General features: G+C 43.6%; 1 protein-coding gene across 1 annotated transcript; it reads right to left on the reverse strand.

The window, feature by feature from the left end:
* Positions 1–975: 975 nt before the first annotated feature.
* LOC133059164 (chorionic somatomammotropin hormone 2-like) lies at positions 976–23,523 on the reverse strand. The gene is made up of 5 exons (XM_061146196.1): positions 23,349–23,523; positions 4,778–4,950; positions 3,730–3,837; positions 1,799–1,978; positions 976–1,164 (listed from the first exon to the last, which is right to left on the reverse strand). Exons 1-5 carry the CDS (start codon positions 23,521–23,523, stop codon positions 976–978), a joined length of 825 nt encoding a protein of 274 aa, XP_061002179.1.

Here is a 23,523-nt window from a genome sequence, read left to right on the forward strand (position 1 = left end):
TTCTCTATTCTAACCCTACAATAATATATACAGCATATCATGGGAGCATAATCATGAGAGATACAGCATGTATGGTAAACAATGAACATTTCTTGTGTTTTTGTCAAACTTAATTATTCACTGATACCTTATAATGCTATATGTATTACCAGCTCAGTTGCCTGGATCTAGGATGTCGGAGATCCTTACTTCATAAGACGATCCTAAATGAAATGAAGATATACTGTTTTCCTATTTTTGTGCATCAATATCCCATCAACCTTTCAAAACTCCATCATAAAGCCATACCATTTTCGTGACTCCTATGACACCCTCAGATGGCTCCTAGCTTTACTTCAATCTACTGTAGCACTGTGTTGACATCATATCTTATTCTTCTTCATGCTATCATGTAATATAGCAATTTGTGTGTTTATATCACCCTCTCTCTCTCCACAACTTGAAGGCCTGCTTCTGGAAAACAGAGATTTTTTAAACTTCAGTTTATGTCCTCATTGTATCCATGACATGTGATTTACTAATCTATAAGGTCAATGAACTTCAAAGGTTCTTCATTTGTTTGTTTCCGTTCAGTAACCTGAGAATTCAGTCTTTTTGGTAGCATGACCAGAACCATGAACAATTGTCTAATTCTTTGATTCTAATAACTTTACACAGAATAATTGGCTGTGATTCTTAAATAATCTCTTAATGGCCTTCTTCGTAATGCTAGCTTCTATTTGTGACTAAATTTAATAGGAGCTTCATTCTTTCAATTGTAGGCGTGGATTTTCTTTTGATTTTCTATTAAATGAATATAAGAAATGTTAACAAATTGCCCTTTTAGATTTTGACATCTTTAAAGAGTCTGTGTTTATTTTTTTTAAGAGAAGACCATTTCACAGAGCATGCATTAAAAAGCTGTAAATTTCACAGGAGCTTGCTATGGGATAGATCATTATGACCATCTCAGAGCTGGATGGGATGGATGTGGATTTAGCACGTTTTGAGAATTCGGCACGCCAGGATCTTGGTGTAAAGGTCAACTTTACGTGAATCCCTGCTTAGGCACTTGAACAGTTTATAAAATTCAGAAAGACGCCTCTCTTCATTGCGGGACGTCAGGGATGAGAATGACCAGACAATGCGAGTCTTGAGTATCTTCTGATAGGCTGGAACAATAATCTGAATACCAAAAAGATAATGACTTCTTAGTCATTGCGTTTTATTAGTACTTACTTATCTTTTTTGCTTCTAATTATCAAATTAAGATTTGGGGAACACATACAAGTATAAAACACTCTAGATTTGGATTTTGGAGCCAGCCTATGAGAAAACTATTAGGAATCTAAAAAGTAGAAACATAATTCAAGATTAGCTTTAACTTTCTCTTTTCTTCCTTCCCACTCTCATCCTTTGATTTGAGGAGAACAGAGAAAGAAGACAAGTGAACTTCAAGAGCAGATGTCCCGGGATACTTTGAGGAAAATGCTGAGCTTGCAAATTCTGTTCTCTAGTTCTCTGAATCTTGATAATATTTCAACCACCTGTGCCCAGGAAGAGGCAAGCTTTTGGTGGAATTGTATGCAATACAGGGACGGCTGCACATATCAAAAATTGCAGTGAAATTCTGATTCCTTTACAGTAGACTCTATCTCTATGAATGACTAGGCTCCTGCTTTATGTAGTAGCAGTCTAGCATATAGAAGACATGAATCTTTTTCTTACAAACTGAGATATTTCAAAACTCCTTATGCATTACAGAGGTCACCTCTTTTATTCATGAACAAAGCAAGAAAGCCCTCTGCAGGATGCTCACCTGTCTGAATTGACCTGTTATGAATGCTTGAAGTTTGTCTAACATTTTCTTATTCTCTACGGCGCTTGATATGATAGTCTGTGAGACTTCTTTCAACCTCTGCAGCTCGGTGACTAGATGATCCAGAGGTTTATTCCAGCTGTACAGTAAGCTGAGTATCAACTTACTAAGGTCTTCATTCTAAGCAATAAGAAACGGTCTCATTAAAATAATCATAATTCAGTGGTATTGGTAACATATGATCTTTGCTCAGAGCAGCTGACTTAGAAAAAACTTCTGGTTACTCCTATGTGAATGCAGAGATTTTTGAAGGTAGTAAAAGTTGCAAACGTATAAATTATTAGTTCACACTTCACTGAATTATTAAAAATCTAGGTTATTTTAGAAACTAATTCTGATGTGTTCTAATTTAAAACATGAAGAATTTTCTTTTTTCCTCTGAAATTCGACCACCACTCAGTGAGCTCTTTTATGTTTGTATATTTGTGTGAGAGAAATCTAAGTATTTTTTGACAAGTCAGTATGTACCTGCATTACCTGACCCAGGAAAGAGGCATTCTACCTGTGCCCACATCATTGTCACCCAGTGGTTCTTCCATATTAATGAATCAGATGAGTCATTCATATTGATTTTTGATTGGTAATTTGTTTTATGATATTACAACAAAGAGACAATGAGGAAGATGTGACATTCCTAAACAGGTTTTCTTTCCTCAGTTGATCCCAACACCAGCCCCCATGCTGGTATCAGAAGAGTCGGTCTTGTTGACAGGTGTCCGGGCAGAAAAAGGCACAGTGTTGTCTTTAGTAACAGCATCAGTGGGATTCACAATGGAGGGTTTTCCCCCTTGTTCACTACTACTAGTAGAATTGAGCATGAAAATACCGGGGGCTGAATATCTCTAGTTAATATGCTTGATTTCTTTATATCCATGAACTGTTTTAGTGGTAAAGAACATAGAACTGAATAGGACTAAATATAATAATGCACATAAAGTGCTTAGTAAAATGTATGGCTCTGTAGTAACTCTCAATAAACTATAAATTCAAGGTTATTGAAAAATCCCTCATCTTCTTGCTCTTTGACCTTTTTCCTTTACTTGATCATCCTCATTATTAATGAGCTTAACAGAGCAAAAGAATGCTGATATCACTAAGAAGGTTGTAGAGAGAGAGGATAGAATTTTAAGGGGGGATGCATGTGAAAATATTTTAAATAATGTTAGGACGAGGGATAATGCAGGAAATCAGAAAGGAGAGATTATAATGGTCAACATTAAGAGCTGCCATAAATGATTGAGGCTTGATATGTAAACAGTTTTGTCCTCAGAACAGAGGCAATTGTTGCGGCCATGAAAAGCAAAGCAATGTTTTATGGGCCATTGTGGGGGAGACTTGCAAATTAAGAATGAAAGGTGACAGAGAAATGTTTGAGAATGATGAATGAGGGAGGTATCAGAGAAGTAGAAGCAGAATCAGGAGAACCTAGAAAGGCAGACGTGATGCTCGAGTGGTGCGGTATAGGACTCCCAAGTAGGCGTCACTAGTGACAGGGAATACTCAAGACTGGGGTGTGTTTCTTACATATTCATGAATTTTGCAGTCTTATATTTTACACATGGAAGTTCCCATTCATTTCCTGTTTTCATACAGAATAATAGCTGCAATCTTGTGTCGGATGCATTGGTTGAACTAAAGTTGTGTGCATGGACACTTTATAGATCTGTTCTTGGTTTTGCTACTACAGATCTTTAGTTATCCCTTGATTTCACTTATGCTTCATCAACTGCATAATATAATTTATCTTCAATGGCTTACAGTTCCTCCACCTTTTTCTGCATGTACAGGTACCATGACCTCTAATAGTCTGAAGCCTGGTAACCTACGTACTGTCTCATTGATCTGGTGAAAAACCCAGGTGAAAGACTCACGTTCATCTCTTGGGCTTCTTCTCTTTCTCCAGGAGCATGGAGGGGATCGGTGTGGCAGCTGTTGGTGGCATTGATATGGTACTGTTTGTCCTGGGCATATTTTTCATCCTAAAAGTGATCAGGCAATTAGTTAGGGTTGTTGGGCATTCAGTATAGAACCCATTATAAGAACGTTTATATGCTTGATAGATGTGTAATTTTTTTAACAGTGGGGTTTCCCAAAATTTCAAATTCATTCTTTCCCTTACGTTGTCTCTATAAAAATGATTTTATATCTAACTCTTCTAAGTTTAACCTTTTCTCTTCTCTGTTTATTTTTATCCTTTTTTTTTTTAAATGTTTGAACCAAATATAGTACATATGTACCAATAGTTGGTGCTTCCCAGAGACGGTAGTAATAAAGAACATTCCTGCTAATGCAGGAGATATTAATGTTAAATGAGCTCTTAGGATGGAACACTCATCCAATAGGTTTAGTGTCTCCATGAAGCAAAACACCAGAGAATTTTCTCTTCTGTCTCTGTGTCTGTGTGTCCTTTCCTCTGTCTCTCTTCCCCACCCCCCACCCTGTGTGAGGACGCACAGAGAAGCCATCCTGGGAAGAAAGAGTTCTTACCAGAACCTCAACTTGCTGGTGCCCTGATCTGGGACTTCTAGCCCCCAGAACTGTGAGGAAATAAATTTCTGGTGTTAATTCCACTGAGTCTATTGTATTCTCTTATGGCATTCCTGGCTGACAAATACAAATTCATTTATTTTGGAAATGTTAAAAAAAGAAAATGAATGAAAGGAAATTGTAAAAACCATCGCACTTCTTAGGAATCTTTGAGATTTCACAAAACTGATCCTTTTTTTGATTTCACCACCTTATGAACTGATGACATCTTGTACCTAGAGAGTATGTTATTGCAGCCTTCTTGTTTAAAGGATAGTATAGGCCAGTCACTTATGTGAAATTTCCTTTCGAGAGCCTGGCGGGCTACAGTATATGGGATCCTAAGTGTCATACAAGATTTAGCTACTAAACCAACACCACCACAGTACTTACAAACTCTTTGAACATCATTGTGGAAAGGTTATGGAAGTTGTGGGTCAGCCAGGCAGAATCGATAAGCAGGTCTGTAAGGGAACTCAGGGGGGTGTCAGGACTGCAGGATGGGCATAAGTTGCCTTGGCACAGGAGCAGATTTGACATGACCAGCAGCAGGAGCAGGCAGGACCCTCCTTAAATAAAAACATGAGCCATGCTTAGATGATCTAGTCACCTGAGGTTATCAAATCCGCCCTGTGGAGGGAAGCCTTCTCTTTCCCTGTTGGTCTGAGCAGGAGTTGGTGCTGTAGAAGTTGGGGTGGTGAAGAAGGAGCCGAAAGCAGTACAGTATTGTAAAGCAATTACCCTTCAATTAAACATCAATAAATTTAAGTATAAAGATGTTTTTGGGGATCATATAACAGGTTCAGCTGTACACTCTGACTGGAAACTGATGGAGTCAGTTATCATTGATTACTGATTCATTAACTTTGTAGTTGAATGAGAAAAGTAAGCTAACAAACACTATCGTCTGTGACTCAGTGTCACAGCAAGCTATAGTCCTTGTCTGCGTTCGCCTTTAGGCGGTATAGTGCCCCAACTTTGAAACTGAGGCCGTTCCCAGAGCTCACAGTCATAAGTCCTGCCCAGGGTTTCTGTTCCTGATGCTGGAGGATTCTGTTCGCTGGTCCACTAGGTCCGAAACTTTCTCTCCTGAGCATTCTCTGGTTCTATCATGTGCACAAGTCTTTCTATTTTGGTTTTTTTTAATTTGATTCTCTTATTCTTTTATCAGAGTGCCAAGTCTCTTTACGATTGACTTTTCAGACCCTTTTGTGCTTTGATTTTTCTGGTGCTCATTAGTGTATCTGCTTCCATGTCTACCTCTCTGAGTAGTTTTCAGTATCTACGTATACCCTACCGTATTTCCTTACTGTCTGGATTTTGGTGTTTAGCATCAGCATACTTTTATGAACTTCATTTTCCTTCTGGTGAAGTTTCTGGTATACAGCTTAAGCTGGTTGGCTCCCACCTGGTTGTTTGTGTTGTCTCCAAAAAATTAGAGAATTTGCTTTCTTTCTAGACAATACTGACCCTTCTTTTGATGCCATTGCTAATCTGCCTCATAAGCTTTGTCTTTCTCAGTCTACTGTAACTCGAGTACTAAGTGTCTCTATGTTGGTATTACTTGTTTATTTCATTTTGTTAATTTTAATTGGAGGCTAATTACTTTACAATATTTTAGTGGATTTGCTATACATTGACAGGAATCCGCCATGGGTGTACATGTGTTCCCCTTCCTGACCCCCCTCCCACCTCCCTCCCCATCCCATCCCTCTGCTTATCCCAGTGGACCAGCCCCCAGCACCCTGTATCATGCATTGAACCTGGACTGGCCATTCATGTCACATGTGATAACATCTTTCTAAAATCCATATATATGCATTAGTATACTGTATTGGTGTTTTTCTTTCTGGCTTACTTCACTCAGTATAATAGGTGCCATTTCATCCACCTCATTAGAACTGATTCAAAAGTATTATTTTCCATGGCTGAGTAATATCCCATTGTGTATATGTACCACAGCTTTCTTAGTCATTTGTCTGCTGATGGGCATCTATGCTGCTTCCATGTGCTGGCTATTATAAACAGTGCTGTGATGAATATTGGGGTACACGTGTCTCATTCAGTTCTGGTTTCCTCGGTGTGTATGCATAGCAGTGGGATTGCTCAGTCATATGGCACTTCTATTTCCAGTGTTTTAAGGAATCTCCACCCTGTTCTCCATAGTGGCTGTATTATTATTTTAAATAAATATCAACCTAGTATACCAGAGAATTAAAGGGAATAAAATTACAATAGTATTAGTAATAATACATTCCCCCAACATTTCAATCCAGTAATGCTCCCAGTTTTAAATGACTTACTATCCATGTATTTTTGAAGTCCCCTACTCACTTGACCTTACTAGGTGTTTCAATTTTGAAACAGAAAGTAGAAAACAATGGAGTGGAAAATTCTGAAAATCACCTTGGATTTTTGATGCCTAGAGGTTAAGTATGTAATTATTAGTTTTTTATAGTTAGTGGGGCTATTCTTAGCACTTTGTAATTGCTATTGAGTAAAGGATGCATACTGTGAAGTGCAATCATGAAAAAGGAGATTGGAAATAAAGAAAGCACTGTCAGGAAGACACAGGCTTCTGTTTTGGAAGGAAAAACTTACAGTGTCTGTCATCTATTGTCTAATCTTAAAAATTTTCAAAAATTTTATTCTTCCTTGCCCATTTAATAATTTGGGTTGTTTGATTTCTTCTACTACTGAGTTGCATGAATCTCTTATATATACCTGGATATGAAGCCCTTACAAAATATGTGATTTGCAATTTTTTTTTTCATTCCATAGTTTGCCATTTCATTTTCTTGATGGCTTCTTTTACTATGCAGAAGATTTTGAGTTTGATGTGCTCTCACTAGTTTATTTTTTAGAAAAGCTCTTGCCTTTGCTTTTGATGACTGACTTGTTTGAGCTACTTGTATTCCGGAAAGCAATGCTTTATCAGTTGTTTTATTTGGTATTATCTTCTCCCATTCTTACCAAAAGACACAGAGTGGCTGAATGGATACAAAAATAAGACCCGTATATAGGCTGTCTACAAGAGGCCCACATCAGTCCTAGAGACTCATACAGACTGTAAGTGAGAGGATGGTAAAAGATATTCCAGGCAAATGGAAATCCAAAGAAAACCAGATAGGCAATTTTCATATCAGAAAAAATAGACCTTAAAATAAAATCTATTACAAGGGATAAAGAAGGACACTGCAAAATGATCAAGGGATCAGTCCAAGAAAAAGACAAAACAATTTTAAATATTTATGTACCCAACATAGGAGCACTTCCATACATAAGATGAACACTAACTGACATAAAATAGGAAATTGACAATAACACAATAATAGTAGGGCGTGTTAACACCCCACCTCTACCCATGGATAGATCATCAAAACAGAAAATAAATAAGGAAATATAAGCCTAAAGGGAACTATTAGAGCAAACAGACCTAATAGATATCTTCAGCACATTCCATGCAAATGCAGAATACACTTTCTTCTCAGGTGAAAGTGGAACATTTTTCTCATCTTGGGTCACAAATCAAACCTCAGTAAATTTAAGGAAATTGAAATTTTACCAAGCATTTTCTCTGAACACAACACTGTGAGACAAGATAACGACTATGAGAATTTAAAAAAAAAAAAAAAAAACAAATTTAAAGACCAAAAACACATGGAGATTAAACAAACCATTTCTAAATAATGAACACGTTACTGAAGAAATAAAGGAAATTGAAACAGCCCTAGAAAGAAAGAACAATGAAAACATGATGATCTAAAACCTATATGGTTCAACATAAGCAGTTCTAAGAGAGAAGTTTAAAGTAATACAAATCCTACCTCAAGAAACACATTGAAATGACCACCTAACTTTACATATTTTTAATGCTTTTTAAATTTCTCTTATCAATGTCTTAAAGGTTTTGCATAAAATCTTTCCACACCTTGCTTAAGTTTATTTCTAAGTGTTTTATCTTTTTGTGATGCAAGAGTAAATGAGATTGTTTTCTTTATTCCACTTTCTGAGAGTTTGTTGTTGACATACAGGTAGGCAACTGAGTTTCGTATATCGGAATATAGTAAACATTATGTATGCTACATCTTTAAAGAATAGACATTTTCCCACAAATACGACATATAGATGATCAAGAGGTATATTACAAGATGCTCAGCATCACTAATAATCAAAGGAAATGCAGATCAAAAATACAAGAGTTATCACCTCATAACTGTGTGAATGGCTAGTGCCAAAAAAGTAAGAAATGACAAATGTTATTGAGGATATAGAGAAAAAGGGACCCTTATGGCAGAAAGTGAAGAGGAACTAAAAAGCCTCTTGATGAAAGTGGAAGAGGAGAGTGAAAAAGTTGGCTTAAAGCTTAACATTCAGAAAACTAAGATTATGACATCTGGTCCCGTCACCTCATGGGAAATAGAAGGGCAGACAGTGGAAACAGTCTCAGACTTTATTTTTGGGGGCTCCAAAATCACTGCAGATGGTGATTGTAGCTATGAAATTAAAAGATGCTTTCTCCTTGGAAGGAAAGTCATGACCAACCTAGATAGCATATTAAAAAGCAGAGACACTATTTTGCCAAAAAAGGTCCGTCTGGTCAAGGCTATGGTTTCTCCAGTGGTCATGTAGGGATGTGAGAGTTGGACTGTGAAGAAAGCTAAGCGCCAAAGAATTGATGCTTTTGAACTGTGGTGTTGCAGAAGATTCTTGAGACTCCCTTTGACTGCAAGGAGATCCAACCAGTCCATCCTAAAGGAGATCCGCCCTGGGTGTTCTTAGAAGGACTGATGTTGAAGCTGAAACTCCAATACTTTGGCCACCTCATGCGAAGAGTTGATTCAGTGGAAAAGAACCTAAGGCTGGGAAGGATAGGGGGCAGGAGGAGAAGGGGACAACAGAGGATGAGATGCTTGGATGGCATCACCGACTCGATGGGCATGAGTCTGAGTAAACTCCGGGAGGTTTTGATGGCCAGGGAGGCCTGGCATGCTGCGATGCATGGGGTCACAAAGAATCGGACACGACTGAGTGACTGAACTGAACTGAACTGATACACTGTTTGTAGGGATGTGTACCAGTGCAACTGTCATGGAAAAATATTCTGGTGGTTCCTCAAGAAATTTAAAAGAGAGCTCTTATGTGATCCATTATCCCACTTCTGGACATATAGTCAAAGGAAATGAAATCATTGTCTCAAAGAGAAATCTGTATTCCCAAGTTCATTGCAGCATTATTCACAGTAGCCTTGGTATAGGAACAAACTGAGTATCTTTCAACAGATGAGTGGATTAAAACAATGTGATGTGACATATGTAGGTAAATATTATTTAGCCATTAGAAAAAGAAAGAAGTCCTTCCATTTGTGACTGCTTGGATGAAACTGGAGGGTATTATGCTAAGTTAACTAAGTCAGAGGAAGAAAAATACTATATGATCGCAATTATAAGGTATCAAAAAAAAAAAAAGATGGAACTCAGAGTAGAAAAATGATTGCCAAAGACTCGAGGGTAGGAGAAATAGGGAGAGATTTTTAAAGGTTACATATTCTCATGTATAAAAAATTAATACGTTCTGAGATTCTAATTTAGACCCATCAACGACAGGCTCTGTCATCAGAAGAGGATGCAGAAGGAAGCGTGCTGAGCAAACCTCTAGAAACCAATGTTTCCTCAGTCCCTAGAATGTCCCAACCCTGACTCTTGATTTTGCATGATGGACTGTGCAGAAGCGTGGCCATGAGGAGCAGCCCCTCACCCAAGGCCAGGGGTGGTGACTGAGAGCACCAGGCTGCAATGGTGTAGGAGCGGCCGAGAGGATCCACCCCAGGTCTGAGGTCAGAGGTGGTGGCTAAGGGGAGCTATCCCACTTCCGAGGTCAGGGACAGCAGCAGAGAGGAGCTACCCTACGCCGAAGTCATGGGCTGCGGCCGAGAGGAGCAATCCCATGGCCAAGGAGTGGCAGCTGGGCCGAGAGGAGGTACTCCACGTTCAAGGTCAGAAGGGGCGGCCATGAGGAGATTCCCCTGGTCCAAAATAAGGAGCAGTGGCTGCGCTTTGCTGGAGCAGCCATAAAGAGATATCCCACATCCAAGGTAAGAGAAACCCAAGTAAGATGGTAGGTGTTGCGAGTGAGCATCAAAGGGCAGACACACTGAAACCATAATCACAGAAAACAAGACAATCTGATCACACGGTCCACACTCTTCTCTAACTTAATGAAACTAAGCCATGCAGTGTGGGGCCACTGAAGACGGATGGGTCATCGTGGAGAGGTCTCACAGAATGTGGTCCACTAGAGAAGGGAATGGCAAACAACTTCAGAATTCTTGCCTTGAGAACCTCATGAACAGTATGAAAAGGCAAAATGATAGGATACTGAAAGAGGATCTCTGCAGGTCAGAAGGTGCCCAATATGCTACTGGAGATCAGTGGAGAAATAACTCCAGAAAGAATGAAAGGATGGAACCAAAGCAAAAACAATACCCATTTGAGGATGGGACTAGTGATAGAAGCAAGGTCTGATGCTATAAAGAGCAATATTGCATAGGAACCTGGAATGTAAGGTCCATGAATCAAGGCAAATTGGAAGTGGTCAAACAGGAGATGGCAAAGGTGAATGTCGACATTCTAGGAATCAGTGAACTAAAATGGACTGGAATGGGCAAAATTAACTCAGATGACCATTATATCTACTACTGTGGGCAGGAATCCCTTAGAAGAAACGCAGTAGCCGTCTTGGTCAACAAAAGAGTTCAAAATGCACTACTTGGTGGCAAACTAAAAAATGACAGTATGATCTCTTTTATTTCCAAGGCAAACCATTCAAAATCGTGATAATCCAAGACTATTCCCCAACCAGTAACCCTGAAGAAGCTGAAGTTGAACAGTTCTATGAAGACCTACAAGACCTTTTAGGACTAACATCCAAAAAAGATGTCCTTTTCATTCTAGGGGACTGGAAAGCAAAAGTAGGAAGTCAAAAAACACTTGGAGTAAGAGGCACATTTGGCCTTGGAATACAGAATGAAGCAGGGCAAAGGCTAATAGAGTTTTCCCTAGAGAAAACACTGGTCATAGCAATCACCTTCTTCCAGCAACACAAGAGAAGACTCTACACATGGAAAACACCAGATGGTTGAAACTGAATTCAGATTGATTATATTCTTTGCGACCAAAGATGGAGAAGCTCTGTACAGTCAGCAAAAACAAGACCAGGAGCTGACTGTGCCTCAGATAATTGTGAGGCTGTCACGGCTAACGCCATGACAGGCAGCTTAGATTAGGAGTAGGTCTGGTTTCCCAGGGTAACATAATTATCAGGCCTCCTGGAGCCAGCCAATCAACATATGCCTAACCAGAAAAAAGGGAACCTATCAGGGGAAAGCTGAAAGCCCCACATTGGGCCAAAATTAGCTTGCAACTGTGTAACCAATCCGCTTGCGCCAAGTACCTGCTGCTTTTTTTGACCTAATATATACCCGAGAGAACTGGGGCTCAGGGCCTTTTTGTCCTCACACACTTGGTGAGGGCGGGGGGGCCCTGGCTCGAGTCAGTAATAAATTCCCCTATTGCAAGTTGCATTGTTTCTAGGAGTCTTCTTTCCTGACCGGGGACTCGGACTACGGGCAGAACATTTGGGGGCTCGTCCGGGATCCCTTGCCCAGGGAAGAACGCTCTTTGGAACAAGGGGGAAAAGGACAGGTAATAGCACTGGTGCTCAGGCAGATCTAGAAAAGCCCAGAGTAAATCCGGGGCCCTGCTGTGAAGCAGGAAGGTGTCTGGCGCAGAAAGATCAGAGTAAATCCGGGGCCCTGCTGTGAAGCAGGAAGGTGTCTGGCGCAAAAAGACCAGAGTAAATCCGAGGCCCTGCTTAAAGGCAGGAAGGTGTCTGGTGTGAGGGAAAGTTTTCCATGAGGGAACGGACTGGCCGTTCCAGCTGGCATGAGGCCGAGGCCAGCGAGCGCGCTGGAAGGCAGCCAGCTCCGCAGGAAGGAGACCTCCTCTCCTAAGCCCAAATCTGGGGAATAGTGGATGCATTTTGGTAAGGTGACCCTTGTTCCAGAGGATCTGTGTTGTCAGCCGATGTGTGTCTGTCTGTGTGTTTTTCTGTATAACTGCCGGCATTGTCTCCTGTCTCGTTGTTTCATTGTCTACTTCCTCATTTCTGTTTCTGAGAGTTTCAGTGAATGGCCACACAGTTGTCGGGGCAACTGACGAGTCCTGGCCAGGGCTACTCCCTGGCGGATTCTGAAGGCATCCCAACAAGTCAGCCCCGTAACCGGAGCCAGAGAGGGTGAAACTCTTTTCTTTTTTCTTGTATTCCAAACTGAGAATCTGGCCAAATAAAAACCCGTCTGTGTGGGCACGGGACAGGCACTTAAGAGCTGATAGGGTGCCTGCCACTGGAAGACTCCCGTGAAAGGATAAGGGGGTCATGGAACGGGCTAGAAACACTTAGGGTGCCCGGCCCCAGCAAGAAATCTTCCGTGAAACGACTAAGGCACTCAAATAGTTCCACGAAGCATACCACAAGCCCAACCTCCTGGCTGCCACCACTCCCGATAGGATTTTTTAGGTGGTAATTCTCGGTGACTTTCTTCTGACTCTCGTTATGGGGCAAGGAGAATCCACCCCACTCTCTCTCATGACTGATCATTTCTCGGATGTCAGGGCTAGAGCGTATGATCTGTCGCTACTGGTTACAAAGAGTAAATTAATAACCTTTTGCTCTGCAGAGTGGCCCGCCTTCCACGTTGGATGGCCTCCAGAGGGAACTTTTCAACCTTCTATTATTCGGGTGGTGAAAGAGAAAGTTATGGCTCCTGATCCCTGGGGCCACCCAGGCCAAGTCCCATATGTTATAGTCTGGCAAGATCTAGTAGAAGATCCGCCCAAATGGTTAAACCTTTTGTTCAAAAACTCCCTGATTCTCCTAATGTACAGGCCCTGGTTATGGAAACTCCCACTCCCCCAGAGGAAGCCAAGAAGAATAAGGGCCCAAAACCAGTCTTGCAGGAATCCTCGGACCGGAACCTGATTGACTTGGAGACGGAAATCAGGCCCCTGCCATACGTCCCTTCTCCGTTGCAGGTTCCCCCAGGGGAAAGAGCCCCCCCCCCCCCAATGAATCAGAAGGGATAAGGGAATCCTGGCCCCGGAGAAGGAATAGAGGAAATAGGGGTGAGCAGGATCAGGGGGACCCAGAGTTACCTTCATCTACTGTACAGGCACTCCCCGTCCGGGTGGGACCAGCTAACCCGGACGGAGAGCAAACCTATCAGTATTGGCCCTTTTCCACGAGTGATCTGTATAATTGGAAAACCCAAAATCCTCCTTTTTTGGAGAAACCCCAAGGCCTCATTAACCTCTTAGGTTTCATTTTGTTCACTCATAACCCCACCTGGGATGATTGCCAGCAGCTGTTGCAGGTGCTCTTCACCACAGAAGAACGGGAGCGAATCCTGGCAGAGGCGCGGAAACGGGTCCCGGGGGTCGACGGGAGACCAACCACCCAGCCTCATCTTGTGGACGAGGGGTTTCCTCTGTTGCGGCCTAGCTGGGATTTTGAGTGAGTGGAAGGGAGGGAGCATCTCTGAGTGTACCGCTAGACTCTAATGGCTGGCCTGCGGGCCGCAGCTAGGAAGCCAACAAATTTGGCGAAGGTAAATTTAATAAGGCAAGAGCCCACTGAGAGCCCGTCAGCCTTCCTAGAGAGGCTAATGGCAGCCTTTAGGCAATATACACCCATGGACCCCCAGGCTGAGGAATCACGCGCTGCAGTGCTACTAACGTTTGTGAATCAGGCAGCCCCAGATATTAAGAGGAAATTATAAAATATAGAGGGGTTAGGAGAACAGACAATACAAGACTTACTGAAAGCAGCTGAAAAGGTATTTAATAATAGGGAGACCCCAGAAGAAAGGGAGGAACGACTTTGTTGGGAGGAAAAGGAACTAGCTGAGAAGATCAGGAAAGACGATAGGGAACATAGGGTGAAGGAAAACACGAAGAACCAGAGAGAGCTAGCCAATATTCTTTTTGTGGGGATGAAGGCCGGAACAGAATTGAGGGAACCTTGAGACCCCCTGATGAGAGAAACAGAGAGACCAAAAAGGCAGGCCCTAAAGAAAGATCAGTGTGCTTACTGCAAAGAACGGGGGCACTGGAAAAATGAGTGCCCTAAGAGGGATCTGAAGAGAGGAACAACCCAGAGAGAGAGAATTTCCCCTGGAACTCGAGTTCTATATGCGGGGGAAGACAGTGACTAGGGGAGTCAAGACTCGGCACCCCTCCCCGAGTCCTGGGTAACCATACATGTGGAGGGGAAACCCGTTGGCTTCATGGTGGACACTGGGGCCCAACACTCTGTTTTAAATCAAAAACTGGGACCAATGTCTAAAAAAACCAACTTGGTGCAGGGAGCCATGGGGACAAAAAGATATTGTTGGACCACGGAACAGAAAGTAAACCTGGGGACCCACCAGGTGTCCCATTCATTTTTGGTGATACCAGAATGCCCAGTCCCTCTACTTGAATGGGACTTGTTGACTAAAGTTAATGCTCAGATCCATTTTGACCCTGGGGCAATGTCAGTCACGGATGGACTTGGACAGCCGATACATGTCTTGTCTCTAGCTTTAAGAGATGAATACAGACTTTTTGTGTCTAAGCACTCAGAGGTTATAGCACCAGATATACAACCATGGGTCCACAAATACCCGTTGACATGGGCAGAAACAGCAGGAATGAGACTGGCTAAACAGAGACATCCAGTCGTCATTGAACTAAAAGCCGAGGCGACTCCTGTGAGGGTGAGGCAATACCCTATGAGCCAGGAGGCTCGGTGGGGGATCACTCCCCACATTTGACGGCTCATGGCTGCTGGAATTCTCAAGCGGTGCCAATCCCCTTGGAACACCCCCTTACTACCGGTGAAGAAGCAGGGGAGTACGGATTACAGACCTGTCCAGGACCTATGAGAAGTCAACAAGCAGGTGAGTGACATACACCCTACTGTCCCCAACCCGTATACCCTTCTGAGCAGTCTGCTGCCTGAGTACACTTGGTACACTGTGTTGGACTTGAAAGATGCTTTTTTCAGCCTACCCCTGGCGGCCCAGAGCCAGGAAATATTTGCCTTTGAGTGGACTGAAGGGGAAGGCCAACCGGTAGTACAACTAACTTGGACCCGCCTCCCACAAGGGTTCAAAAACTCTCCTACCTTGTTTAATGACGCTTTGAGTAAAGACCTCTATGAATATCGGACTCGCCAACCAGAGGTCATCCTGTTGCAATATGTAGATGACCTTATGTTGGCTGGAACCACAGAGGAGGCATGCAGCCGTGCCACTGGTGACCTCTTATAGACTCTAGGCACCTTGGGGTATCATGCTAGTGCAAAGAAGGAGCAAATATCCCGGCAAGAGGTCACCTATTTGGGGTATAAGATCAGGCAGGGGCAAAGGTGGCTAACTCAGGCCATGAAGGAAACAATATTGCAGATACCAGAGCCCAAGACCCCCCGCCAGGTAAGAGAGTTTTTGGGGACTGTTGGATATTGTAGGCTGTGGATCATGGGATTTGCTGATAAGGCCTGGCCCTTGTATGAGGGAAGTAAAGAGACCCCAAACTGGACTTGGACTGAGCCAATGAAACAGGCTTTCCAGACACTCAGATGGGCCCTACTAGAAGCCCCAGCCCTTGCCCTGCCTAACCCAAATAAGCCATTCCAGCTGTTTGTAGATGAATAGCAAGGAATAGGAAAGGGGGTCTTGATGCAACAATGGGGACCATGGAGGCGGCCGGTAGCATACCTTTCAAAGCGATTAAACCCGGTGGCCTCTGGATGGCCCCCTTGCCTCCACATTATTGCAGCCACTGCCCTCCTTGTCCGCGACGCCGACAAGTTGACGTATGGACAGCAACTCTGGGTTTACACCCCCCACGACATCGAAGGGGTTCTAAAGCAGCCGCCGGGTAAGTGGATCTCCAATGCCCGTTTGACACATTACCTGCTGCTTGATGCCCCACGGGTGTGTTTTCAGACCCCTTGCTTCCTGAATCCAGCCACGCTTCTACCTAACCCAGAGAAGGACCACCCTCTCCATGATTGCAGTGAGATACTGGCTGAGGCCCTGGCGGCTCGAAAAGACTTAACTGATGTGCCGCTAAATAACAGTGAACTAGTATGGTTCACTGATGGGAGCAGCTATGTAAAAGATGGACAAAGGAAGGTGGGAACCGATATAGTTGATGATTCAGGACAGACAATATGGGCTGAGACACTTCCCCCAAACACGTCTGCACAAAAAGCAGAGTTGATTGCCCTAATACAGGCTCTGGAACAAGCGAAAGGGAAGAGAGTCACCATTTTTACGGACAGCCGATATGCTTTTAGCACTGTCCATATTCAAGGTCCGATATACCAGGAAAGGGGATTTAGAACAGCAGAGGGAAAAAAAGTCAAGAATTTGCCCGAGATCCGCAGGCTCCTGAAAGCTGTTCAACTGCCCTGGGCAGTAGCAATTGTACATGTCCCCGGTCACCAGAAAGGAGAAGACCCTAGGGCACGGGGCAATTGGGCTGCTGATGCAGCTGCTCGAGAAGCGGTGAGCCGGGACTACGCCGCCCCCATATTAGCCGTGGGACTTCCACCCCCTGGTATGGGGACTCTGCCGCCAGTCCCCGACTAGTCCCTCCCTGACCTCGTTTGGATCAATGATGATACCACCCTCCAGAAGGATGACAAAAATAGATGATACCGAGATCAAAACAACAACCTGATACTGCCTGCCATCCTGGGTCGTCACCTATGTGAACACCTGCACACAACTACACACTTGGGGGAGAAAAAGATCTTGACACTTCTCCAGACAGCCTGCGTGAGGTTCCCTCGACAAAATGCAACTGTACGAGAGATAATCGAGGCTTGCAAAGCGTGCCAGCTGATGAGGACAGGGAAAAGGCAGCACACTGGAACGAGGTACCGAGGAAAAGAGCCAGGGAAACACTGGGAGATAGATTTCACTGAGGTAAGACCAGGCAAGTACGGGTATCACTATCTGTTGGTTCTGGTAGATACCTTCTCGGGATGGGTAGAAGCCTTCCCCACTAAGGGAGAGACAGCAACAGTGGTTGCTAAAAAGATCTTAGAGGCGATAGTGCCTAGGTACGGGCTGCCAGTGACTATGGGCTCTGAAAACGGACCTGCCTTTGTGAGCCAGATTGTACAAGGGCTGGCCCAAGCTCTGGGGACAAAATGGAAGTTACATTGTGAATATAATCCCCAGAGCTCAGGACAGGTTGAAAGAATCAATCAGACCCTAAAATAAACTTTGAAAATGTTGGCAATAGAGACTGGCGGGGACTGGGTGACCCTCCTTCCCTTCGCGCTCTTTTGACCATGTAACACCCCTTATAAGTTGAATCTTACCCCTTTTGAGATTCTGTATGGAAGACCCCCCTCCTGTGTGTCCAATATTGAAGAGAAAATGCCTAGCACCCCCTACCTTAAGACAATTCCAGCAATCACTGATGGCATTAAGTAAGATGCATAGCCATATTTGGAAATTAATTCGAGAGATACACGAGGGAACAAGCAAGGGAACCATCCCCTCACATAATATTGGCCCAGGTGATTCAGTTTGGGAAAACGACACCCATCTAAGCATTAGAACCTAAATAGAAAGGCCCTTATGTTGTTCTCCTTACCACTCCTACTGCTGTTAAGGTCAACGGGATCGGGCCCTGGGTTCACTGCAACCACGTGCCACAAGCCACCCCGGAAGAACAGGAGAAGGCACAAGCAGAATGGGAGGCAAGGCCTCACCCGTCCAACCCTTTGAAACTGAAACTCATACGACGGGAGTCCTCTTAACCCTCCTGCTAATAACAGTTTTCATTGGCCCAGGAGCAACCAGCCACAACCCCCATCAGCCAGCTAACCTGACTTGGGTGATCTACAATCCTGAGACTGGAGAAGTGCTTAATTCGAGCTCCAACGTGGCCCCCTAAGGGACATGGTGGCCAATACTGACCTTTGATTTGTGCATGCTGGTGGCTGACGGTAATGGGTTTGGTCCCCACCAACTGACCAAGTTCTTTGCCCACGGCTCTTTCGGTCTGTTCACCTGTAACTGTGAGTGAAAAGGCCCATAGTACTAGGAACAGGTGCCTGTCTATGTCTGCCCAGAGGGAGGAAGGGATCAGAACCAAATTGAAAAATGTGGGGGAGTTGACTCTTTTTATTGCGCCGCTTGGGGTTGCGAAACCACAGGAACAGTCCATTGGCTCACTAACTCCGACAAGGACCTCATTCAGGTAAAATCACCCCCGAATTCCCAGAAATGTCCAACTAAGGGAGTATCATCCATACCCAGGCAATGTTTCCCATTACAGATCAAATTCACAGACAAAGGAAAGAAATTTACCAGGTGGGATGTTGGTCGAGCTTGGGGCCTCCGTCTTTACAAGACAGGCTATGACACAGGATTCCAGTTTGAGCTTAAATTAAAACTGGGACCACTCTATTTGGCACCCAAAGTAGCCTTAGGACCAAACGAGGGAACAACCCCAAAGCCTCCCTCCCAGAACCAAAGTCAGGCTAATAGATCGACTTCACGCACCATGGGACCCCCCAAGGTTAACATGTCCCCACCAACAGACCCCCTTATGAAAATGATCTCCTCAGCTTATCTCACCCTAAATGCCTCTCATACAGACTTAACAAATGGTTGATGGCTTTGCTATAATATTAGGCCTCCCTATTATGAGGCGGTTGCCTTTTCTTCAAGATTCAATGTGACCTCTGATGTCTCGGCCTGCAGATGGCAGCAACAACCTGGGTCAGGCCGGTTGACAGTAGGCTCCATTACGGGCATAGGCACCTGTATAGGAACTATCCCTAAGACTTATCAACAAATATGTAATAATAATTCAGTCCCTAGGACTAGCCACCCCAATTCTACTCACCAGTGGGTACTTCCGCCAGAAAACGGGTGGTGGGCTTGCTCTGCCGGAATAACCCCGTGTGTCCATAAGGCAGCACTTAATGCCTCCCAAGATTTCTGTGTCCTAGTCCACCTGATCCCCCGGCTAAACTATTACTCAAAGGAAGAGCTGCAACCAAGGTTAGATCCATCGGGTCAATATAGGGAAAAACGAGAACCAGTCACTGCCCTGACTTTAGCAGCCCTATTGGGTGCTATAGGAATGGGAAGTGGGATTGCAGCCTTAACATTGCAAGATAAACAGTATAATGAACTAAGGGCTGCAATAGATGAAGATATTGAGCAATTCAAGAAGTCCATTTCACACCTCCAAGAATCCTTGAGCTCCTTGGCTGAAGTAGTGTTACAGAATAGGAGAGATTTAGATTTGTTTCTGCAACAAGGGGGATTATGTGCAGCACTGGGAGAAGAATGCTGTTTCTATACCGACCATTCAGGTGTGGTACAAAAATCTCTCCAGAAAGTAAGAGAAGGACTAGCCCAGCGGAAGAGAAACCGAGAAGCCCAACAAGGCTGGTTTGAATCTTGGTTTCAGCGCTTCCCCTGCTTGACCACTTTGATTTCCACCCTCCTGGGTCCACTCATAATATTAATATTGTTACTGACCTTTGGTCCATGCATTTTAAACCGTCTGGTCTCATTTATTAGGGAGCGCCTAAATACCATCCAAACTATGGTATTGAGACAACAATATCAGTCAATTTCACAGGGTGAAGAGAAAGATTCCTCTACAAAAGTACAAAGACGGGGGGAAATGTGAGGCTGTTAACGCCATGACAGCCAGCCTAGATTAGGAGTAGGCCTGGTTTCCCAGGGTAACATAATTATCAGGCCTCCTGGAGCCAGCCAATCAACATATGCCCAGACAGAAAAAAGGGAACCTATCAGGGGAAAGCTGAAAGCCCCACGTTGGACCAACAAAAATTACCTTGCAACTGTGTAACCAATCCGCTTGCGCCAACTACCTACTGTGTAACCAATCCGCTTGCGCCAACTACCTGCTGCTTTTTTTTACCTAATAAACACCTGAGAGAACTGGGGCTCAGGGCCTTTTTGTCCTCACACACTTGGTGAGGGCGGGGGGGGTCCCTGGCTCGAGTCAGTAATAAATTCCCCTATTGCAAGTTGCATTGTTTCTAGGAGTCTTCTTTCCCGACCGGGGACTCAGACTACAGGGAGAACAATAATGAACTCCTTATGGCCAAATTCAGACTTAAATTGAAGAAAGTAGGGAAAATCACTAGACCATTCAGGTATGACCTAACTCAAATCCCTTATGACTATACAGTAGAAGTGAGAAATAGATTTAAGGAACTAGATCTGATAGAGTGCTGATGAACTATGGACAGAGGTTCATAACATTGTAAAAGAGACAGGGATCAAGACCATCCTCATGGAAAAGAAATGCAAAAGGCAAAATGGTTGTTTGAGGAGACCTTACAAATAGCTGTGAAAAGAAGAGAAGTGAAAAGCAAAGGAGAAATGGAAAGATATTCCCATTTCAATGCAGAGTTCCAAAGAATAGCAAGGAGAGATAAGAAAGCCTTCTGTAGCGATCAATGCAAAGAAATAGAGGAAAACAGAATGGGAAAGACAAGAGATCACTTCAAGAAAATGAGAGATACCAAGGGAACATTTCAGGCAAAGATGGGTTCGATAAAGCATAGAAATGGTATAGACCTAAAAGAAGCAGAAGATGCAGAGAAGAGGTGGCAAGAATACACAGAAGAACTGTACAAAAAAGATCTTCATGACCCAGATAATCACAATGGTGTGGTCATTCAGTAGATCCAGACATCCTGGAATGTGAAGTCAAGTGGGCCTTAGGAAGCATCACTAGGAACAAAGCTAGTGGATGTGATGGAATTCCAGTTGAGCTATTTCAAATCCTGAAAGATGATGCTGTGAAAGTACTGCACTCAATATGCCAGCAAATTTGGAAAAATCAGCAGTGGCCACAGGACTTGAAAAAGTCAATTTTCAGTGCAATTCCCAAGGAAAGGCAATCCCAAAGACTGCTCAAACTATGGCATAATTGCACTCAGCTCACACGCTAGGAAAGTAATGCTCAAAATTCTGAAAGCCAGGCTTCAGCAATACGTGAACCGTGAACCTCCAGATGTTCAAGCTGGTTTTAGAAAAGGCAGAGGAACCAGAGATCAAATTGCCAACATCTGCTGGAACATCGAAAAAGCAAGAGAGTTCCAGAAAAACGTCTACTTCTGCTTTATTGACTATGCCAAACCTGTTGACTGTGTGGATCACAATAAACTGTGGAAAATTCTGAAAGAGATGGGAATACCAGACCACCTGACTTGCTTCCTGAGAAATCTGTATGCAGGTCAGGAAGCAACAGTTAGAATTGGACATGGACCAACAGACTGGTTCCAGATAGGAAAAGGAGTACATCAAGGCTGTATATTGTCACCCTGCTTATTTAACTTATATGCAGAGTATATCATGAAAAACGCTGGGCTGGAGAAGCACAAGCTGGAATCAAGATTGCCAGGAGAAATATAAGTAACCTCTGATATGCAGATGACACCACCCTTGTGGCAGAAAGTGAAGAGGAACTAAAAAGCCTCTTGATGAAAGTGAAAGAGGAGAGTGAAAAAGTGGGCTTTAAATTCAACATTCAGAAAACTAAGATCATGGTATCTGGTCCCATCACTTCATGGGAAATAGATGGGGAAAACAGTGGAAACAGTGTCAGAGTTTGTTCCTGGGGCTCCAAAATCACTACAGATGCAGATTGCAGCCATGACATTAAAAGATGCTTACTCCTTGGAAGGAAAGTTATTACCAAATTAGATAGCATGTTTAAGAGCAGAGACATTACTTTGCCAACAGCTATGGTTTTTCCAGTGGTCGTGTATGGATGTGAGAGTTGGACGGTAAAGAAAGCTGAGCCCTAAAAAATTTATGCTTTTGAACTGTGGTGTTGGTGACGACTCTTTAGAGTCCCTGGACTGCAAGGACATCCAACAAGACCATCCTAAAGGAGCTCAGTCCTGTGTGTTCATTGGAAGGACTGATGCTGAAGCTGAAACTCCAATACTTTGGCCACCTCATGCAAAAAGTTGACTCATTGAAAAAGACTCTGATGATGGGAGGGATGGGGGGCAGGAGGAGAAGGGGATGACAGAGGATGAGATGGCTGGATGACATCATTGACTGGATCAACAATAGTTTGAGTAACTCCATGAATTTGTGATGGACAGGGAGGCCTGGCATGCTATGATTCATGGGGTCGCAAAGACTCAGATCCGAAAGAGTGACTGAACAGAACTGATCTGAGATTTTAATATTTGAGAGTCATGATCTAATCATGAGATCTAATAATGAGATTGATCAAGCTCTGGATGTTGATTATGGACAGGGAAGCCTGTATTGCCATAGTCCATGGGGTCAAAAGAGTCGGACACAACTGAATAACTGACTCAACTGAAGAGAGTGGAACTTACCTGTGTTTTCCTCAAAAAGCAAAAGTTAAACATGTGTGGTGATGGCAATGGTACTTAAAAGAAAGGGAAACTCATTTCTAATACATTCAAAAATGGTAGTGGAAAAGATGATGGAGCAGTAGTTGGAAGTGGGGTACACCTCTCTCCACCGATGCATCAAGAATGTCTAAAGATGCAGCAGTTCTCTCAGAAGACCAGGTGAATACTGGCGGGATGCCCTGACTACTGAGGAGGAATATTAGGGGCCACACAGAACTCGGTAAGACAAAGGAGAGAAGGGACGAGGATGAAGGGGAAAGAAGGAGGAGAGTAAGTGGGACCAGACTGCACGTGGGGCTGAGGGAGCTGAAGCGCAGGGGAGAGATCCCCGTGTCCATGGCTGTCCACTGGAATGGGGGAGTCATTTGAAGCTGTTGGGGAGTGAACCAACTAACCTGTGACAATCTGAACAAAGAACCACATAGACAAGCCATGCTGCTGTGTTTCATACCTTGGACAGGATTGTAAGTCCACTGATGTCCACGGAAGCTGGGAGCTGAGGCCATGGGGATTGCGGAATGATCCCAGGACGAGCACTCCTGTTGACCGTGGGGAGTCAGCCAGATGGGATGGGATGGAGGAAATCTGCTACATCGAATGCTTCTTAAGGAAATCCACGAGACCAT

The sequence above is a fragment of the Dama dama genome, chromosome 7 (assembly GCF_033118175.1).
Source record: "Dama dama isolate Ldn47 chromosome 7, ASM3311817v1, whole genome shotgun sequence".
NCBI lineage: Eukaryota > Metazoa > Chordata > Mammalia > Artiodactyla > Cervidae > Dama > Dama dama.

Coding starts and splice junctions, on each gene's coding strand:
- LOC133059164 (XM_061146196.1), bottom strand. CDS start 23,523: ATGGTCTCGTGGATTTCCTTAAGAAGCATTCGATGTAGCAGATTTCCT. Junction 3,838..4,777: donor CAATGATGTTCAAAGAGTTT/GTAAGTACTGTG, acceptor GATCACTTTTAG/GATGAAAAATATGCCCAGGA. Junction 1,979..3,729: donor AAGAAGCCCAAGAGATGAAC/GTGAGTCTTTCA, acceptor CTTATTGCTTAG/AATGAAGACCTTAGTAAGTT.